We start from the raw sequence: 20,968 nt of genomic DNA, 5'->3' as shown, positions 1-20,968 counted from the left end.
AGTATGATGCTAGCTGTAGTTGTGTTTTTTTTTTTTTGCTGTACCACACGGCATGTAGGATCTTAATTCCCCAACCATGGATCTAACGCTGGCCCCTTGCAGTGAAAGCATGGAGTCTTAACCACTGGACTGCCAGGAAAGTCCCAGATGTAGGTTCTTTATAGTTGCTCTTTATCAAATCGAGGATGCTCCTATCTCTACTTTGACAGTTATTTAAATCAGTATTTGGTATTGGTTTTGTCAGTTGATTTTGCTGAGTCTATTGAGATGATTATGTGATTTTGCTTTTGTTAATTGTTAATATGATGAATTATACTGACTGATTTTTGAATGTTAAACTAACATTGCATTTCTAGGATAAATCCTGCTTTGTCATGACATGTTATCCTTTTTATATATTGGCAGATTCACTTTGCTAAAGTTTAATTAGAACTTTTGCATCTATCTTTATGACAGATGTTAGTCTATAGGTTTTTTTTTCTTCTCCTTGTTGTGTCTCTGTCTGGTTTAGGTATTTGGATGGTGTTGGCTTCATTTAATGAGTTGGGAAATATTCTCTCCTTTTCAGTTTTCTGGAAGGATTTATATGTAGAACTGATATTAGTTATGTAGAATTGATACTAGTAGCTGCAGCATGCAGGCTCCGTAGCTGTGGCTTCCAGGCCCCAGAGTGCACGGCTCTTAATAGCAGTGGCACTTGGGCTGAGTAGTTGTAGCACATGGGCTTAGTTGCTTGGCAGCATGTGGAATTTTCCCGGACCAGGGATAGAACCTGTCTCCCTTGCACTGGCAGGTGGATTCTTAACCACTGTGCCACTAGGGAAGTCCTAAATTTAAGTTCTTTAATAGATATATAGGGCTATTCAGGCTATTTCATCTTCAGCGAGCCTTGGTAGTTTGTGACTTAAAGGGACATGTCCATCTCATCTAAGTTATGCAAAATGAGTTGCATAAGATTGTTCATACTGTTGTTGTAGTATCTTTTTATTATGTGTAGGATCTGTTGTGGTATATCCTCTGTTATTCCTTTTATTGGTAAATTTGAATTTTTTCTTTCATCTGATCAGTCTGATGAAAGGTTTATCAATTTTATTGATTTCTTGAAAGAAATAGCTCTTGGTGGAAGTGATTTTCTCAAATTTTTCTGTTTTATATTTTACAGTTTCTGTTCTGATCTGTAGTTTTCCTTTCTTCTATTCTACTTTGGATTTAATTTGCTCTTCTGCTTATTTCTCAAAGTAGAAACTGAAGTCAATGATTTGCAGTCTTTCTTCTTTTGTAATATAATTTCTCCCTAAGAATGAGAGTTTAGCTCATTCTTTAGCCTCATTTCATAAATTTTGGTATTGTTTTCACTTTATTGAATTGAAATGTTTTCTAATTTCCCATTTTATTTCTTCTTTGTCCATAAATTATTTAGAAGTATGTTATTTAGTTTCCAAACAGTTGGGAGATTTTCCAGAGATATGCCTTTTATTTATTTCTACTTTAATACCATATGGTCAGAGAATGCTCTGTATGACTTGGATCCTTTTAAATTTACTGAGACTTGTTTTATGGCCCAGAATATGGCCTGTCATGGATAAGTGTTCTCTTTAATCTGGAAAAGAATGTGTATTTTCCTGTTGTTAGTTGAAATGTCCTATAGATATCAATTAAATCAAGTTATTGATAGTACTGTTCAAATTTTCTACATTCTTATCAATTTTTATATTTGTTCTGTAAATTATCAAGAGAGTAAATTGAAATTTCTGACTGTAATTGTGAGTTTTACTATTTCATCTGGTGATTCTTTTAGTTTTTGCTCCATATATTTTGAAACTCTATTATTAGATACATAAACATTTAGGATTATCATGTTCTCTTGATAAATTGATTGCTTTGTCATTTTGTAATGACCCTTGAAATCTGTTAATATTCTTTATTTTGGAATTTGCTTTCTCTAATATTAATATAACCATTCCAATTCTACTTTGATTAGCATTAATATGGTGTATTTTTTTCATCTTTTACTTTTAACCTATTTGAGACTTTATGTTAAAAGTAGATTTTTTAATAGGTAGTATTTGGCTATGTCTTGCTTTTTAAATGTAATTTGATGATCTTTGTTTTGTTAATTTGGGTATTTAGACCATTTAAATTTAATGTGATTATTTTTATAGTTAGGTTTAAATTCTAACTATAAAAAATCATTTCGCTATTTTTTCCTATTTATCCATCTGTTTGTTTCCTTTTTTCTCATTTTCTTTCAGGGATTAATTAAATTTTTTTGACTCCATTTTCTCTCATTTTTTTGGCTTATTAACTAAAATTCTTTCTTTTGTTATTTTAATGTTTGCTTGGTGTTTATGGTATGCATATTTAACTAATTATAGTTTACCTTCAAGTGATATTATACTGCTTGGTGAATAGTGTAAGGACTCTACAATAGTATGCTGGTAAACAGAATAATACTATCCTACCCCAAAGACTTGAGCATTGCTTTACTAGCGTGTGAGATGAGTGCAATTGTGCGGTAGTTTGAGCATTCTTTGGCATTGCCTTTCTTTGGGATTGGAATGAAAACTGACCTTTTCCAGTCCTGTGGCCACTGCTGAGTTTTCCAAATTTGCTGGCATATTGAGTGCAGCATTTTCACAGCATAATCTTTCAGGATTTGAAATAGCTCCACTGGAATTCTATCACCTCCACTAGCTTTGTTTGTAGTGATGTTTCTAAGGCCCACTTGACTTCACATTCCTGGATGCCTGGCTCTAGGTGACTGATCATACCATCATGATTATCTGGGTCGTGAAGATCTTTTTCGTACAGTTCTTCTGTGTATTCTTGCCACCTCTTCTTAATATCTTCTGCTTCTGTTAGGTCCATACAATTTCTGTCCTTTATCGAGCCCATCTTTGCATGAAATGTTCCCTTGGTGTCTCTAATTTTCTTGAAGAGATCTCTAGTCTTTCCCATTCTGTTGTTTTCCTATATTTCTGTGCATTGATCACTGAGGAAGGCTTTCTTATCTCTTCTTGCTATTCTTTGGAACTCTGCATTCAGATGCTTATATCTTCCCTTTTCTCCTTTGCCTTTTGCCTCTCTTCTTTTCATAGCTATTTGTAAGGCCTCCCCAGATAGCCATTTTGCTTTTTTGCATTTCTTTTCCATGGGGATGGTTTTGATCCCTGTCTCCTGTACAATGTCATGAACCTCAGTCCATAGTTCATCAGGCATTCTATCTATCAGATCTAGGCCCTTAAATCTATTTCTCACTTCCACTGTATAATCATAAGGGATTTGATTTAGGTCATACCTGAATGGTTTAGCAGTTTTCCCTACTTTCTTCAATTTAAGTCTGAATTTGGCAATAAGGAGCTCATGATCGGAGCCACAGTCAGCTCCCGGTCTTGTTTTTGCTGACTGTATAGAGCTTCTCCATCTTTGGCTGCAAAGAATATAATCAATCTGATTTCGGTGTTGACCATCTGGTGATGTCCATGTGTAGAGTCTTCTCTTGTTTTGTTGGAAGAGAGTATTTGCTATGACCAGTGCATTCTCTTGGCAAAACTCTATTAGCCTTTGCCCTGCTTCATTCCGCATTCCAAGGCCAAATTTGCCTGTTACCCCAGGTGTTTCTTGACTTCCTACTTTTGCATTCCAGTCCCCTATAATGAAAAGGACATCTTTTTTGAGCGTTAGTTCTAAAAGGTCTTGTAGGTCTTCATAGTACCGTTCAACTTCAGCTTCTTCAGCATTACTGGTTGGGGCATAGACTTGGATTACTGAGATATTGAATGGTTTGCCTTGGAAATGTGAACTTCCAGATGTTCAAGCTGGTTTTAGAAAAGGCAGAGGAACCAGAGATCAAATTGCCAACATCCACTGGATCATAGAAAAAGCAAGAGAGTCCCAGAAAAACATCTATTTCTGCTTTATTGACTATGCCAAAGCCTTTGACTGTGTGGATCACAATAAATTGTGGAAAATTCTGAAAGAGATGGGCATAACAGACCACCTGACCTGCCTCTTGAGAAACCGATATGCAGGTCGGGAAGCAACAGTTAGAACTGGACATGGAACAACAGACTGGTTCCAAATAGGAAAAGGAGTACACCAAGGCTGTATATTGTCACCCTGCTTATTTAACTTATATGCAGAGTACATCATGAGAAATGCTGGGCTGGAAGAAGCACAAGCTGGAATCAAGATTGCTGGGAGAAATATCAATAACCTCAGATATGCAGATGACACCACCCTTATGGCAGAAAGTGAAGAGGAACTAAAAAGCCTCTTGATGAAAGTGAAAGAGGAGAGTGAAAAAGTTGGCTTAAAGCTCAACATTCAGAAAATGAAGATCATGGCGTCTGGTCCCATCACTTCATGGGAAATAGATGGGGAAACAGTGGAAACAGTGTCAGACTTTATTTTTTGGGGCTTCAAAATCACTGCAGGTGGTGACTGCAGCCATGAAATTAAAAGATGCTTACTCCTTGGAAGAAAAGTTATGACCAACCTAGATAGCATATTCAAAAGCAGAGACATTACTTTGCCAACAAAGGTCCATCTAGTCAAGGCTATGGTCATGTATGGATGTGAGAGTCGGGCTGTGAAGAAAGCTGAGCGCCGAAGAATTGATGCTTCTGAACTGTGGTGTTGGAGAAGACTCTTGAGAGTCCTTTGTACTGCAAGGTGATCCAACCAGTCCATTCTAAAGGAGATCAATCCTGGGTGTTCTTTGGAAGGAATGATGCTAAAGCTGAAGCTCCAGTACTTTGGCCACCTCATGCGAAGAGTTGACTCATTGGAAAAGACTGATGTTGGGAGGGATTGGGGGCAGGAGGAAAAGGGGACGACAGAGGATGAGATGGGTGGATGGCATCACTGACTCGATGGACGTGAGTTTGAGTGAACTCCAGGAGATGGTGATGGACAGGAAGGCCTGGCGTGCTGAGATTCCTGGGGTCGCAGAGAGTCGGACACGACTGAGCGACTGAAGTGACCGACTGACCCCAAAGATGCACGTAGCTTAATCCCTGGAACCTGTGAACATGTTATTTTACATGGCAAAAAAGGACTTTGTTAATGTGATTAAGTTAATGAACTTGATATAGAGAGCTTACCCTAGATTATTCAAATGGGCCCAGATGTAATCATAAGGGTCTTTAAAAGAGGGGGCAGGATGGTCAGAGTCAGAGTGGGACATGTGACAGCAGAAGCGGAAGCTGAGGCGATGCGGCAGAGGAAGGGGCCGCCATCCAACGAGTGTAAGTGGCATCCAGAAGTCTGCAAAGGCAAGGAAGTAGGCTCTCCCTCAGAGCCTCCTGAAGGCATGCAGTTCTGCTCACACCGTGTTGTTAGCTCATTCAGTAAGACTAATTTGGGAATTCTGACCTCTGGAATTGTAAAATAATAAATTCATATTGTTTTAAGACTCTCTGTGGTGATGCTTTACAGCAGCAGCATTTGGAAACTAATACAAGGGTACTTTAACATAGAAGTATTGACTATTGACCTTTGTGCAAATGCTGTCATACATTTTGGTGTAAACCTCATATTACATTGTGATTATTTTGTTTAGTCCACATCTTTCAAAGAATTTTGAATAATAAGAAAAACTTCTTATATGATTACTGATATACTAAAAGTCATTTCTAATGTTCTTTATTTCTTTGTGTAGATCCTTAATTAGATCTAGGATCAATTTCCTTCTGCCTAAAGTTTTTCTTTTAACATTTCTTGTAGTCTAAGCCTGTTGATGATGAATTCTTTCAACTTTTATGTATCTGAAAGTATCTTTAGCTTGCCTTAGTTTTTTAAAAGTTATTTTTGCCAAGTATAGTCTCTAAATTGACACGTTTCTTTTTTCCTTTTCAGTATTACAATGATTGAACTACTGTTTTCTTGCTTGCAGAGTTTCTCATGAGAAATCATCCTTATCTTTGTTCCTTTATTTGTAATAGAGCTCTTTTCTCTGGCTGCTTTTAATGTTTTCTCTTTATCAATGTTTTTGAGCAATTCTGATTATGATGTACATTGCTACAGTTTTTCTCATGCTTCTTATACTTAGTTCTGTTGGAACTGCAGGTTTATAGTTTTCATCAGACTGTGAAAATATCCAGCCCTGTTTCTACAAATATTTTTTCTTCCCTCTCTTCTCTTTAGGGATGCTAATTAGACACATAGTAGGTTGTTTGAAGTTGTCCCACTGTGCTGTTCTGCTTTTTTTTAAAAAATTCTCATTTTCTCATGGATTTTTATTTTAGATAGTTTCTATTGCTATGTTTTTAAGTGTTCTAATCTTTTTTTCTCCAATGTCTAATCTGACCTTAATTCCATCCAGTATGTTTTTAATCTCACACATTGTAGTTTTCATTTTTATAAGTTAAATTTGAATCTTTTAAAACAGACTGTTTTAAGCTTTTAAACATGTGGAATATAAATAACAACTGTTTTGGTGTCTTTCTGCTAATTCTAACATCATTGTCAATTCTGGGTTGGCTTTAATTGGTTCCCCCCACTCCCCCATTGTAGGCCATTTTGTAGCTTCTTTACATGGCTTGTAATTTTGAATTGGATGCCCAACATTGTGAATTTTACCTTGCTGGGTACTGTATATATTTTTTTGTTTCTATAGATATTCTGGAACTTTGTTTTGGGTCACTGTCAAGTTACTTGGAAACAGTTTGATCTTTTCTTGGCTTACTTTTAACTTGAACAGTGCTTAATCTAGGGCTAATTCCCCATTAGCAAGGCAAGACCATTCTCTGTACCCTACCCAGTGCTCCATGAATCATGAGGCTTGTCCAATGTGCTGGTGGGAACAGACTGTTCCCAGCCCCTAGTGCACACCAGGCACACTTATGTTTTTTCAGGTGGTTCTTCTCTTGCATTTAGTAGTTTCCTCACAAGTATGCTGCGATCAATACTGAGCTGAATACTTGAAGGAGACCCTTTGTGTATCTCCACAGTTCTTTCTCTGAGCAGCTTTCTTGTGTTTGCTGTTCTTTTTTGTTTTAATTATTTTAAGGTGTGTATTCATTTATTTAAATTTTGGCTGCACAAGGTCTTGTCACAGCACATGGGCTCTGCATGGTGGCCTCTGCATGGTGGCACACGGGCTTTCTTTTGCTGTGGCACACGGACTTAGTTGCTCTTCGACATGTGGAATCTTAGTTCCCCAACCAGGGATTGAATTCACGTGCTCTGCATTGGAAGGCAAGTTCTTAACCACTGGACCACCAGAGAAATCCCTGTTTACTATTCTTTTCCTTGAATTCTAGTCACCTTGGTCTTCCCAGACTCTCAGCTCTTTTTCTTCAACTCAAGAAGTCAGCTGAGTTCCACCCATGTTCCTCCTCCATGTGCTGCGCTCTGGAGACTCTCCCAAGCAAGTAAGCTGGGGCAATCACAGGGCTCACCTTGCTCATTTTCAGTGTCTAAAGGATCACCATCCTTCATCGCCTGATGTCCAGTGTCTTGAAAACTCTTGTTTCTTTTTTTTCCTATCTTGGCTTCAGGTAGGAAGGTAAGCCTGGCTCTTGATATGCATCTTAGCCAGAGGCAGATGTTTGATTTTCTTGTTCAATCACTAAGGTGTGTCCTGCTGTTTGTGACCCCATGGACTGCAGCACACCAGGCTGCCCTGTCCTTCACTATCTCCTAGAGTTTGCTCAAATTCATGTACATTGATGCCATCCAACCATTTCATCCTCTGTCACCCACTTCTCCTGCCCTCAATCTTTCCCAGCATCAGGGTCTTTTCCAGTGAGGAGGCACTTTGCATCAGATGGCCAAAGGATTGGAGCTTCAGCTTCAGCATCAGTCCTTCTAATGAATATTCAGGGTTGATTTGCTTTAGGATTGACTGATTTGATCTCCTTGCAGTCCAAGGGATCTCAAGGGTCTTCTCCAATACCACAGTAAGAAAGCATCAATTCTTTGGTGCTCAGCCTTTTTATGATCCAATTCTTACATCCATATGTGACTGCTGGAAAAATCATAGCTGTGACTATATGAACCTTTGTCAGCCAAATGATGTCTCTGCTTTTTAATATACTGTCTAGGGTTGTCGTAGTTTTCTCCCAGGAAGCAAGAGTCTTTCAATTCATAACTGTAGTCACTGTCTTCAGTGATTTTGGAGCCCAAGAAAATAAAATCTGCCACTGTTTCCTTATTTCCCCTATCTATTTGCCGTGAAGTGATGTGACTAGATGCCGTGATCTTAGTTTGCTTTTATATTTTAATTTTCCTTTGTAATAATATCAAATATTTATTGGTTTTAAAGTCAAATCTACAAAGCATGGTATAATCAGAGAGTTTAGCCCTCTTCTATCTCTGTTCTTTTATCCTGTTCCTTTCCTCTATTTTCTTTTCCTTTTCTAAGAAAAGACAACTTTCTTTTCTTCTTGTTACTATTGTTATTATTATTATTTTTGTTCTATCTGTAAGTAACTTTAAAAAATAGTTTTTGGTTTTTCTCTCCATTAAGAAAAAACCCATGTAAAAACACAGTATGTATACATCTGTGTGTGTATATATCCCCATTTGTTAAAGAAATGATAATATAATATGCACACTATTCTCTACCTTACGTTTTTCACTTAATGACATATTCCATTGCAGTGTATACTCCCCTGCTCCCTCTATCTCCTCCCTTCACTTCTTTCCATAACTTCATTATAGTCCATTATGAGGCTATACTATTATTTATTCAATCAGGTCCCTATAATGGACGTTGGATTGCTTTCACATTTTTTTCTAGTATTGAATATACCATGATGAATGCATATTTTTATATTTTTGTGTGTGAATCTGTGATAGAGATTCATGGAAGTGGAATTGCTGGGTCAAAGGGCAACATGTCTGTGGTTTCGCTAGATATGCTGAATTCTCTTTCATAGTTAGTTGCTCAGTCATGTCCTACTGTTTGCGACTCCATGGGCTGTAGCCTGCCAGGGTCTTCTATCCATGGACGTCTCCAGGCAAGAATACAGGAGTGGGTAACCATTTCTTTCTCCAGGGGATCTTCCCCACTCAGGGACTAAATGTGTGTCTCCTGCGTGGCAGGTGGATTCTTCACTGTCTGAGCCACCAGAAACTCAGACAGAGGGTTGAGCCCTTTTGCATTCTCACCAGTGGTGGCTGAGATTGGTAGGCATATTTCTAACAATAAAATATTTCAACAGCATAGGAAACTGCTTCATGGAAGGGTAAGGACTAGAATTATTGAAACAGAGGCCAGAGTGGAGACTCAAGTCAGGGATAGTGTAGAGGCAATTCTTATGTCTGGTAAGAATCAGATTCAATAACTTCTAAGCTCCTGTTTCATGTTATAATATTGATACTGTAAAAATTTCTGACAAGTTTAGAAAGAATGTCCTAGTCAGTATCTGATTCTCTGCACATTTTATATACTCTACTATAATGTTTTTGTATTACCAAGAGGCATTTCCCCATGAGAAATTTTAGTTGGTGATGTGATAGGAAAGGAGAAATAAATTCCACAAGAAGTGGCTTGATGAGGGTGGGGAGGAGGGCCAGAGTCCTTTTCCTGAGTGTTTTGGCAATGGGAGCTCTGTGTTTCAAGCCTGCTGCGTATGGACCGGCAATGGACTGGCTCAGTGATAGTGGAGAGGTTCTGAGTGTGGGCTGAGGACTAGGCTGCCATTACGAGCTGTGTGGCCCTGTACCAGTCAAGCACTGTCAACCCTACTGTCCTCATCCTTTAAATGTCTCGTAGGCTTGTTGTTACAGTAGGATAGCTGTGACTGTGAGGTGCTAGCCTGGAACAGACTAAGAGCTCAGTGAATGTTAGCTACTGTCCTGTGCTAGGTATTATTTTTTTGTTTATAAGATTTTTTTTTTTTTAGTTTTTTATTTTTTAAATTTTAAAATCTTTAATTCTTACATGCGTTCCCAAACATGAACCCCCCTCCCACCTCCCTCCCCATAACATCTCTCTGGGTCATCCCCATGCACCAGCCCCAAGCATGCTGCATCCTGCGTCAGACATAGACTGGCGATTCAATTCTTACATGATAGTATACATGTTAGACTGTCATTCTCCCAAATCATCCCACCCTCTCCCTCTCCCTCTGAGTCCAAAAGTCCGTTATACACATCTGTGTCTCTTTCCCTGTCTTGCATACAGGGTCGTCATTGCCATCTTCCTAAATTCCATATATATGTGTTAGTATACTGTATTGGTGTTTTTCTTTCTGGCTTACTTCACTCTGTATAATCGGCTCCAGTTTCATCCATCTCATCAGAACTGATTCAAATGAATTCTTTTTAACGGCTGAGTAATACTCCATTGTGTATAAAAGACTTTGTTGATTTTGTTACAATTTTGCTTCTGTTTTATGTTTTGGCTTCTTGGCCACAAGGCATGGGTGTGAAATTTTAGCTCCCCAACCAGGGAATGAGCCTGCACCTCTGCACTGGAAGGCAAAGCTGCGACTACTGGGGCACAAGGCAAGTTCCGCTGTGTCAGGCTTTGAGTGTGATGGGACCAGTGAGGGACTTCGGGGAGACCTCTGGGCCAGAAGAAGCAGGCAACTTTCTGGATTTGAGGTCTACCTTGCCCAGGCAGTCCTGTCGCATGGGACACTGAACTTGAATGTTAGAGAGGAGCTCCCAAGAAGAGTAGGAGGGGAGGCTGGAAGGGGATGTTTGGCTAGCCAGATAGAGAGCCATGCTGGGTGCTGGCATGAAGTGCCAGGTACCCAGTTCTCCAGACTTTCAGGGAAGAGAAAAGGCACTGTGGCCTGGGATGGTTCAGGAATGCTTTACTCAAGAGACGGTCCATGAGATCCAGGCAGCTCTTAAATAAGAGCTGCGTCACCACACAGCTGTACGTGCTTGGGAAATACATCTTCCCTGCCTCTCAAACTCTACCTGGGGCTTATTCCTCATCCTTCCAGCTCTGAAGACTTGGTCCAAATTGTCATCTTCAGCCACAAACAGTAACAGTGCACCCATCATCTGTGGGCCTTGGGGAATAAATACGAGTAAGGTCTGATCTAGTGCCAAGTTCCTTAGGTGGGAGGTTTTCAAACTACAGCTGCCTTGGTGAATCTCTGCTATTCTGGCTTGGAAGGATTGGGCTGGACCCCTTCTCAATACCAACTTCTGTAGTTCTGACGCCCTGTCTTGGTGGAGAGTCCCAGGCTCTCGGGCAGGTGTTGCCACCACCTCTTTCCTTAACTCTTGTTGCCCTCTAGTTCTTTGTTCTCTCAGCTGGCTCTCCTCTGAACCCAAGCAGGTGGGTGGGATGGGCATTTGGGATGCAGATGACACCACCCACTCTTGGGATCAAGGGTCGACAAACTGGCATAAACAACAGGAAGGTAGATGTTGATTTCAAATAAGGGCAAGGTGAAGCTCTGTAACATCAACAGTGACCAACAGCGGGGCAGTGTGTCCCGTGAAGTAATGAGCAGGGAACCTCGGGCCACTCTCTGAGCTGCTGTGGGCAGAGCCCTTCTCTGGGTGGGCTTGAACTGCCACGGCTCAGCTCTGGTCTGGGGAAGAGGAAGATATTCTGATTCTTCTTTTCAAATCTATTCCCATCCCATTTCATCTTCTGAATTCTTAATGGCTCATGCTGTGTCTGTCAGAGAGGCTCATAACACTCAGGATCCACCTGCTGAATGTGGGCCATGCATGTGACAAGCAATTTACATGTGCAGGGACCCAGCTCATCCTGCTGAATTTTCCTATGGAGCCAGTTCTTCCCGCAGCCAGTGGGTGAGTTCCTGAGTGGGTGTGTGTGTATGTGTGTGTCTGCCATGCTCACACTTGTATATAAGTGTGCCTGGAGTTGCAGCTCAAAGTAATAGCAGAGCAGTTTGGTCAGTGGGGTGTGTGAATGGAGGGGTTGCTGTGGTCTTGGTTACTGGGAAGGCTGGTCACCCCTCTTGTCTCCTGCCTTCCTCTCCTCTAGATCCATCTCATTTCCCCCATCCCCAGACTTCCGCCTTCAGGTTAATTTCCCCGGCTGCAGCTGTGCCTCCTTCTTCCCCACCCCCTCCTCCATCTACCACACAGACACATGGGCTTTGAGTTATGTGCCTCCTGTTCTAATGAGATAAACAACATAACTCTCACGGGGCTCTGCTCATCCCTGTGTAAGTGGAACTCGAGGGCTGAACGTGTTGGCCCTATAAAGGCACCCTGGTGCTTGTCAGCCCAGGGAGGAGGGTAAGGAAGGGGGCGGGAGCCCTGAGAGAGCTCTTGGGGGCATTTGCTTGTTGATAGGAGTTGAAGCAGGCATCAAAGGGGAGCCCGTTGCCCCCCTTTTGGCTAGAGGAGCAAAGAGCAGTCATGTCATGCCAGATGGGGCCACGTGGGCAGAGTCCGCGCTCGTCTAAGTCAGCTAACTCCTGATAATTAAGAACTGATGTCTGTATGAGACTTCATGGCTATAAAGAGCTTCCTCTTGAATATAAGCTAATCCCCCAACAGTCCTTGTAAGGCAGGTATTATTACCACCTTTATCCTAAGGCGAGGAGGCAGGCTCAGAGAGATATGGTGAGATTCCCAAGGTGACTCGAATGGGGGTATGAGGACTCGTGCTCATCCTCTGCACCGTGGGGCTCCTCCATCCATCAGAGAAAGTTACAGAAGGAAGAAAAGACAGTCCCTTTCTCTGGGCATTCAAACTACTTCCTAAAGTGGACTCCCCGGGGAGAATGGACCTGCAGCTGAGTGGCCCGAGGCCACTGACCAGGCAGTGTGGTGATGGCAGCCTCAGGGAGGGTGGAGGACTTGGACAAGGGCTAATGGTTTTGATCTACAGTCACTTAGACCTTTTAGAGTGTGCTGGTCAGGACCAGTTCCTTTTCACGGACCCGTTTTTAGTCAGAGTGGAAATACCAGGGAAGCAGCCTGTGGGGCAAGAAGGAGCCAACAGCACAGAGACTCCCTTCTTGGGGTGGGTGGGGTGGGTTCTGTGTTCAGTGCAACAGGTCCCTCTTGGATGGTTTGGAGGCGGGTGGAGGAGTCTCCTGGAGTCAGAAACAGCAGGAGCCAAGGGTCATCCACTTCCTGTGTTTCTGAAACTCAACCATTCTGGTTGAGAATGCCAGGCACTGTGCTAAGCTTTGGGGATACTTGAGATGGACATGACTCCTGCCACCATGCATCTTATTAAACCGGTGGGGATGACAGTCTAGTAAGCAAGCAGTTAATGATAATGGCTTGGGAAAAATACAGGAAACCTTGGGAACCTACTGGAAAAATGATTAGACTGGTCTTGGTACATCAGAAGGAACATCCAAGTAGTAACTCTTTGGTGCTTAGACATTCAGGGTTTCTTTGTCAGATATTATGACAGTCTATAAAGTGTGTTAAAACAAAGAGGTGTTCAGTTCCCCCCCGCTCCCCACCCTCTGGCATGGTTTGGGGCATTGGTGTTAGTAAGTTCTCCAGGTGATTTTTGGCTTCAGCCTGGATAAGGAATTGCTCATCCAAGATGAGGAGGGATTTTACGGGACCAGTTCTGGGATATGGAGCAGCAGGCCAGCCCTTATACTTGGCCTTCTCTGGGATCCTGGGGAACACCCGCCCCAGCAGTGGCCAAAACATCTGGAAGGGACTCCAACTCAATGTACCCATTTATAGGAATCATAAATTCATTCACTTTTCAAACAAAGCAAAATTTTTTCTCCTTTAATGCTGGAGTAGTCGCCTCTGCTCTGGACCCAAACCAGTGTATGGGTAGAGATGATAACACAAATGAAAAATGAATGAATGGAGGTATAACAGTGAAACTTTTATAGATTTTTCTTTAAAAAATGCAAAAACGAAGACAGTTTTTCTCTTAGCTTTTATCATTTTTAATTTTTAAAAGACTTTTTGATGTGGACCATTTAAAAAATCTTCATTGACTTTGTTACCATACAATTTGTTTCATGTTTTGGATTTTTGACTTAGAGGCATGTGAAATCTTAGCTCCCTGACCAGGGATTGAACCCACAAGCCCTGCCATTGGAAGGTGAAATCTTAACCACTGGACTGCCAGGGAAGGCCCTCTCTTAACTTTAAAAGCCCCAAAATGGAAGACAGAAGATGGGAAAAGGGTCCTGATGTTTTGCACCCATGGTCTGAGGTCTAGGAAGGGCCCCTTTTATGAGGGGGCTGCCTGTCTCTGACAGTTGTCACGTGCCATGCTCATCTACAGAAGATGGAGTTGTGACCTCCATGAAAATGAACTGGAACATATTCTTTCCCTCACTCACTCAGCAAATGTTTTATTTGATTCTCCTCTGTGTCAGCCGCGGTTCCAGTTCTGGGGATTCTGATGTCAGGCTTTTCTCTCTAATGGTGGGGGTGGGTCAGTTGATTTGCTGGTTTATTTGGGGGTGCATCGGCCAGGCTTTTGAATCTGCAGATCACCTAACCAGTCTTCAGCCCTCTTCCTCTGTCCTCAGCCTCCACTCCCTGCCCTCTTCTCTGGGAACAGACCAGGGTCTAGTGTGGGAAGTCCACGTTCTTCCAAGGCCTCTGGATGCCACACTTTGTGCCACATGAGCCCCAAAAGTGTTGGCTGATGAGCAGGAAGGCTCCTCATGGGGTGCTTGGCCTGATACACAACGCAGGTGTGGTACTTTCGTGTCAAAGGCCAAATCCAAGTGGAGGTTCCTGTTGGGAGACCATGTGATCCATAAGCCCAGCACAGGACTCTGGCTTGTTTCTTTTTGGTAAAGCCCCGGCAGGGATGTGGGCTTCCCTTGTGGCTCAGCTGGTAAAGAATCCTCCTGCAATGCGGGAGACCTGGGTTCGATCCCAGGGGATTGGGAAGATCCCCTGGAGAAGGGAAATGCTCCAGTATTCTGGCCTGCAGAATTCCATGGACTGTATAGTCCAGGGGGTCGCAAAGAGTCAGACACGACTGAGTGACTTTCACTTCACTTCAGACAGGGATGTACAGATATGCTGGCTGTGCAGGCGTGGAGCCTGCTCCCGGGAGAGGCTTATATTCTGTAGCAGGTTGCCAGGGACTCCCTTCGGCTTAGGCGAGCTGCCAGCAGCTGTCAGTGGGTGGAAGAAGCCAGCGGGTAGGAGATCTGGCAGCCTGACTCTGTTTCCTTGAGATGTTTCCCCATCCAGGCTGTCCGCAGGTAGACAAAATGACGCCTGCTGCTCCAGCCTGAAGGGCACTTGCTTGGCCTGGGCAGAGGGGCAGTTGATGGGCAGTAGCTGGACATACACGGCCTTGGAAACACCGTGATGGGGATAAATCTGGAAAAGTCCCTCCTGTGGTTTGAGGTCTTGCTAATCTTCTCCCTAGGCTAAGAGAGCAGAACTGATTTTGGTAACAATCATGGCTCACTTTTGGCATGTGCCTACTGAGACAGCAATGTGGAGCAGTCAGAGCCCCAGGGTCCTGGGCTCAGGGGTCTAGATTTTGCCTGGGTTCCACCATTTACCTTGTCACGCCCCTTCACTTCTCTGGGCCTCATTCTCACTGTAATTGAGAAGGTCACGCAGGGTGGTTTCCAAGGCCCCATCTAGCCTGGAGCCTTTAACCTTTATGTTGTCTCTGTCCACAGGCCTTGCCCCAGGCCAGCTGTACACATACCCTGCCCGCTGCTGGCGTAAGAAGAGACGATTGCACCCGCCTGAGGATCCGAAACTGCGGCTGCTGGAAATAAAACCTGGTGAGTGCTCGGTGGAGCTTGGCTGTGCCGGGACAGGAGAGGTGGGGAGTGCTGGGCTGGCCAAGGACGAGGTTGCTCTGCGGAGAGAGTGCGTGTGCCCACACAGCTCTTTCAGGAATAAACACATTCACCTGTCCCCCACCCAACACCCCCAAACTTCTCACCCTCTAGGGGGTGGGTCTCAGGCCTTCCCCTTCCTTTCGTCTTTCTCTTGCTACCTCAGGAGAGGAAAGCAAGCAGGTGCAGGGCGGGAACAGGCCCAGGATGAATGACTTTGCAGCAGAGCTGAAGGAGTTTCAGCTATCTGGGGCTGGGTGATAGCTTCCCGGGGTTTCAAGTAAAGAAGCCTAGTCCCAGACTGTGATCTAAGGAGAATGGTGCCCTGGGTACCTTCTCCCCCCTCACTGGGGATGAACTAATGGAGCTTCTTACACGGGAAGGGCCAGTCACTAAAAACTGAACCCATCTTGGACATAGAAATAAAAGTTTGAGTTCAGGATTTGCTTCCAGGTGACGCTGATGGCTTTGTGGCCCTGCAGAAAGAGTTGGTTAGTTTCTTTACTGGTCTGTTATTACACTTCCGAACAGATGGCTCTCTTCAGACCTTGTGGGCTGCAGCAAGGCCAAGTGATGGCCCTGGCTCCTTAGCTTTAAGGGAACCTCTGCTTTGGGGGATGCCGGAGCTGGATGGGACTCAAGAATGGTGGCGACAGTGCTGTTAAGTGGAATGAAGGCAGAGCTGACTTGCCTCCTTCCACTGTCCCCAAACAGCACAGACCTGGCAGGGGTGGCTGTCCAGCAATACTACCTGCCTTTCCACACTCGCTCCCGAGGCTGCGTTTTTTTTCTTGCAAAATCTCTGCTAAACCAGTTGTTCGGATGCTTTCTTACAGTTCCATTGATAAGCATGCTTCAGCTGCTCACTCTAACCCAGATTTCACTTGTGCAAAAGTTTTATTTGTTAGGGATAGGTGGTCCATCCAAGTTCTCAAATGGCCTTGCCTCATTTACAGACCCTTGCAGACACTCCAGGGTGATGACTGAGGTGGTCCCAAACTCCCTGAGATGCAGGTTATAGGAGAAGCAAGTCTCCTGGAGCAGGATTATGAGTCACATGCATCTTTTTACATTTTCTAGTAGCCACATTAAAAAAAAAGAAAAAGAAAACTGGTGGCAGTAATTTTTAACAATAGATTTTGTTTAACTTAATAATATTATTTCAGCATATTATCAGGACAAAAATTATGAATGAGGTTTTTTTCTTTATTTGGTATAGTTATTTAATTCCAGTGTGTATCTTAAGCTTTTAACACATTTCATTGTAAGCTTGCTGTATTCAGTGCTTGACTGCCATACTGCTGGTATGGTTCTAGAATTACACTCCAACTGTGGTCTTGACCATCAGGATAGGCATCACTTGGGAGCTTTTGGACCTCACCCCAGACCTCCTGAGTTAGCATTTGCATTTTATCCAGTCCCAAGGACTGCATCCCCAGAACACATGTTGAAGTTTGAAGATTTACAGGTGGCTGGATCACAAGTCAGGATGGCATGACTCCACACCATCTACATGTCTTTATTAAACAATTATCAATACAAACAATTTATTTTGGAGGTGCTGGCTCCCTCCTCTCTTGTTCCAGATCTGAAAGTGGTCTGATAAGTGATGAGGTAATCCCTGACTTGAGCCTTACCTGGACCCATTTTAATTTCACCCCAATCAGAGCTTTGCAGTAGGTGCTATAGTGAAAGGGTGAACCCATGCCTGTCGACTGTGTAGACTTGAGTGAGGGGACTCTTCGGATGTCTGTCGCTGGTTGGATGCGTCTCTGTGTTGGAGTATGTGAACCCTCTGGGTGTATTTCTGCATCTGTAAATAGCACAGTGGTACTTGGGATTCCTAGCCAGCCTTGCAGCTTCCTCATGAGGATCAAACAAGCAATATGTAATAGTATTTGCCATTTCTTACCCTTTCAATTAAAAATTAAAAAAAAAACTGAGTAGGTAATGCAGTCACATCCCAAAGATATAAAAGGATATGTTTTATAGTGAAAAATAAGACCCAGGCTTCAAAGAGGCATCAATGGTACCAGTCTTCGGGGATTCTTCAAGAGACAGGTTATGCACACACAGGAATTACATCTGTATGACTTTCCCTTCCCCTTTTCATGCAGCACAACCACCTTGCATTTTGCCCTTTTCCTTAAAAATGTGCCTCAGGCACTGGCCACGTCAATATGTAAAGAACTTCTTCTTTTCCACAATCACACGATATTCCATTATATGAATGCACTACAACTTATTTAACCAGTTCAATTCAGTTCAGTCACTCAGTCACTTTGCAACCCCTTGGCAGCATGCCAGGCCTCCCTGTCCATCACCAACTCCAAGGGCATCTCATATGTAACTTGTTAAAGGATTTTATTATAAATGCTTGACATCAATTTTAAATTATTGTCTTTATTCTTTTTTAAAGTCTTTATTCTTAATATTTATTTAAAAAACCTTTATTAAGACTACTTTATATCAGACTAATTGGATTATCAAAATGTTTAGCACTGTAAACATTTCAGACATCGTTAACTCCAATTCTTTGTTTTATTGAGGTCCAGACACTCCAGTATTCTTGGGCTTCCCTTGTGGCTCAGCTGGTAAAGAATCCACCTGCAATACGGGAGACCTGGGTTCGATGCCTGGGTTGGGGTGCTCCCCTAGAGAAGGGAAAGGCAACCCACTCCAGTATTCTGCCCTGGAGAATACAATGGACTGTATAGTCCATGAGGCCGCAAAGAGCTGGACATGACTGAGTGACTTTCACCTTCAGACAAGCTGGGAGATTTGCTCAGGCTTACGCAGTAATTCCCATGGGAACCGGCCGAGACCCCAGGTTGCTTGATTTCTCTGTTCACTGCTGCTCCTGCCTCCTCATGATAGTTGTACTAACTTAAAAGTTATCAAGATTTTTCCCTTGAAAACTTTATTTTATGATTAGAAAACTAATATATTGATTATTAAAATGCATCCAAGAGATAGTTGAAATTTCTTCAGTCATAAATACCAGACATTCAAGTTGAATCTGCCTAAGCAAAAAAAGGGAAGTGGTTGACGTAACAGTGAATCCCAGAGTGGATTTGGGCTTCAGGCACAGCTGCATCCAGGGGCTCAGATGTTGTAGTGGGGGCTCTGTGTGTCTCCTTCCATCTCTAACACTGTCTTCTCCCCATGGGGGACGCAAGGTGGCCACTAGCAGCCCAGACTCAGCACTTAGCACAGCTGGCAGAAAGGCAGTCTCCTTCAATATCTGTGTTGGGGAAATCCCTGGAAGGACTGATTAGCTGACTGGGTTTATGTTCCCTCCACCCATCAGAGCCACCTGCGGATGGAGCACTCTGGTTGAGTCATCATTATAGCCAGTATCTGAACAACACACTGGTGGCTCAGATGGTAAAGAATCTGCCTGCCAGTACAGGAGACCTGGGTTTGATCCCTGGGTCAGGAAGATCCCCTGGAGAAGGAAATGGCAACCCACTCCATGGCAATCCTTGCCTGGAGGATTCCATGGACAGAGAAGCCTGGTGGGTTAAAGTTCATTGGGTTGCAAAGAGTCGGACACAACTGAGCAACAGCACCCACACATACAACGCATCTTCATTTCTCATTTGCCTCTTCCTTTGGTCCTTAACCATAGGCCCGGGAGGGAGAGAGAGGAGGGAGAGGTGAAAGTGTCATAAGCCCGTTTTGCAAGTCAGGGGAGTCAGGTTTCTGGCAAAGCCAAGGAGCATCTACTGTGCTGCTCATGTATCTGAGGACTTAGAGTCTCATTGTTGGTGGGACTGAGGCAAGAAGCTATGTTACCAGTGTCTGGTCCTTCTGGCTACAGACATGTACTCGGGCACGTGGGTCTCCAGGAAGCTGAACGTAGAGCAGCTGGGGTCACAGTTGACTTTGGACTTGCCCCATCCTTGGGTCTAGGGGAAGGAAAAGGAAGGCCCCTAAGGCGGTGTCCTGTAGTACCATGTCTGTATCTGTGATCTTTGAGAGGTTTCCTTGGGCTCGGTCCTCATGCTTGGAGTAGATGCCGAGGTGGCTGCTCCTCTGGTGAAGGCCCAGCCTCAGAGACTGCCAGGGTCCTGGGGGAGGACCCTCTCTGCAAGGATGAGCACCAGCCTGGTTGAGGATGGGCCCTCAGAGGTGTAATCATATCCTCCGGTGGCAGAAGACCCCAGGCAAGTCAGGCCTGCCCAAGGCAGAATGGCTCCTCCACACCTGCACCTAAGTGTTGAGAATAAACAATCCAGGGCTGGAATCAACAACTTTGCAAATGAGAAGAGATCCATCTCATGTGAATTTGTTCCCTCTCTGGGTAATCAGACCTACTCTTAAGCGTACTAAAAACCAAAACGAAACTCCCAAAACCTTGGGCCAAATGTCAGTCATTTCTGTATCCTGTTCTGAGTGTGTACCCCTGGGCCAGGCCTGGCTCTCAGGATGTGTACCACCTCACCAGCCTGCGGCTATAGGTTGTGAGTAAAGATGCCAGGGGAGCATCTGAGACTCAGTGATAAGGAGCCTCAGGCTTGAACCTCAAAGCATCAGGGCCTATCCAGAGAACATGAAGCAGCATGACCAAAAAAAAAACGTACCACCCTCTTCCTGGAGGCTTCACATGTTTGGCTTTGAATTTTTCACACAAGCCAACATTTCAGAAAAGGTCCTTCACCCAGAGCCTCAGCTCACCTGTATGGCACCTTTGTGTAAAAGTAGAAAAAGATCCCCTGGCTGGGCAGACATTTATAAATGATGCCACTTCTGGTGGGTTACGAGGCACATTCTGGATCTCAGCTCCCTTCTGTCCCCTTGGCAGGTGTCTCTGCGTAGGTAACACACGCCACCTCTGAGTGGCTCTGCCATTATCATTTATAAAATGCACAGTCCTTGGCTGGGAGGACCTCTCCCCTTTTATGGGGGGGAATGTCCTCCCAAAGCACAGAATCGACTTGGACAATATTTCAAAATGACTCTTTCTTATTTTTATTCCGTTTAATTTGGTCTCAAAGAGAGCTGGGTTTTTTTTGGTCCGTACTTTCGAGTGTGACTCAGGGTAGAACCACTGAACAGAGTTCCTGGGGAATTTGCTGCAAATTTCTAGTAGGTGGAGGCAGTCAACTGGGTGGATGGAGGCAGACCTCCATGGGAATGCGGGGCAGTTGAAGGGAACAGATGAGGAGCTAGGGATCTGCTCTCTTTTATACATGGAAGTGGAGCTGGGTCTAACCTGTTTGAAGGTTCATGCACAGTGCCTGTCAGTATTTAAAAATCAC

The 20,968-nt window shown here is 43.6% G+C and overlaps 1 protein-coding gene across 6 annotated transcripts in view; it reads left to right on the top strand.

Moving 5' to 3' along the window:
- DPF3 (double PHD fingers 3) overlaps positions 1 to 20,968 on the top strand; it is a 288,441-nt gene that overhangs the window by 122,802 nt on the left and 144,671 nt on the right. For all 6 annotated transcript variants that reach the window (XM_012181974.4, XM_060418247.1, XM_060418248.1 and 3 more), the window contains exon 3: positions 15,540 to 15,647. In XM_012181974.4, coding sequence (XP_012037364.1) covers positions 15,540 to 15,647 — 108 coding nt within the window. The remainder of the gene's footprint in view (positions 1 to 15,539; positions 15,648 to 20,968) is intronic.

This window comes from Ovis aries, chromosome 7, assembly GCF_016772045.2.
Source record: "Ovis aries strain OAR_USU_Benz2616 breed Rambouillet chromosome 7, ARS-UI_Ramb_v3.0, whole genome shotgun sequence".
NCBI classification, from domain to species: Eukaryota; Metazoa; Chordata; class Mammalia; order Artiodactyla; family Bovidae; genus Ovis; species Ovis aries.
Note: the sequence above shows the minus strand (reverse complement) of the source record. Positions and strands in the feature narration are given on the sequence as shown.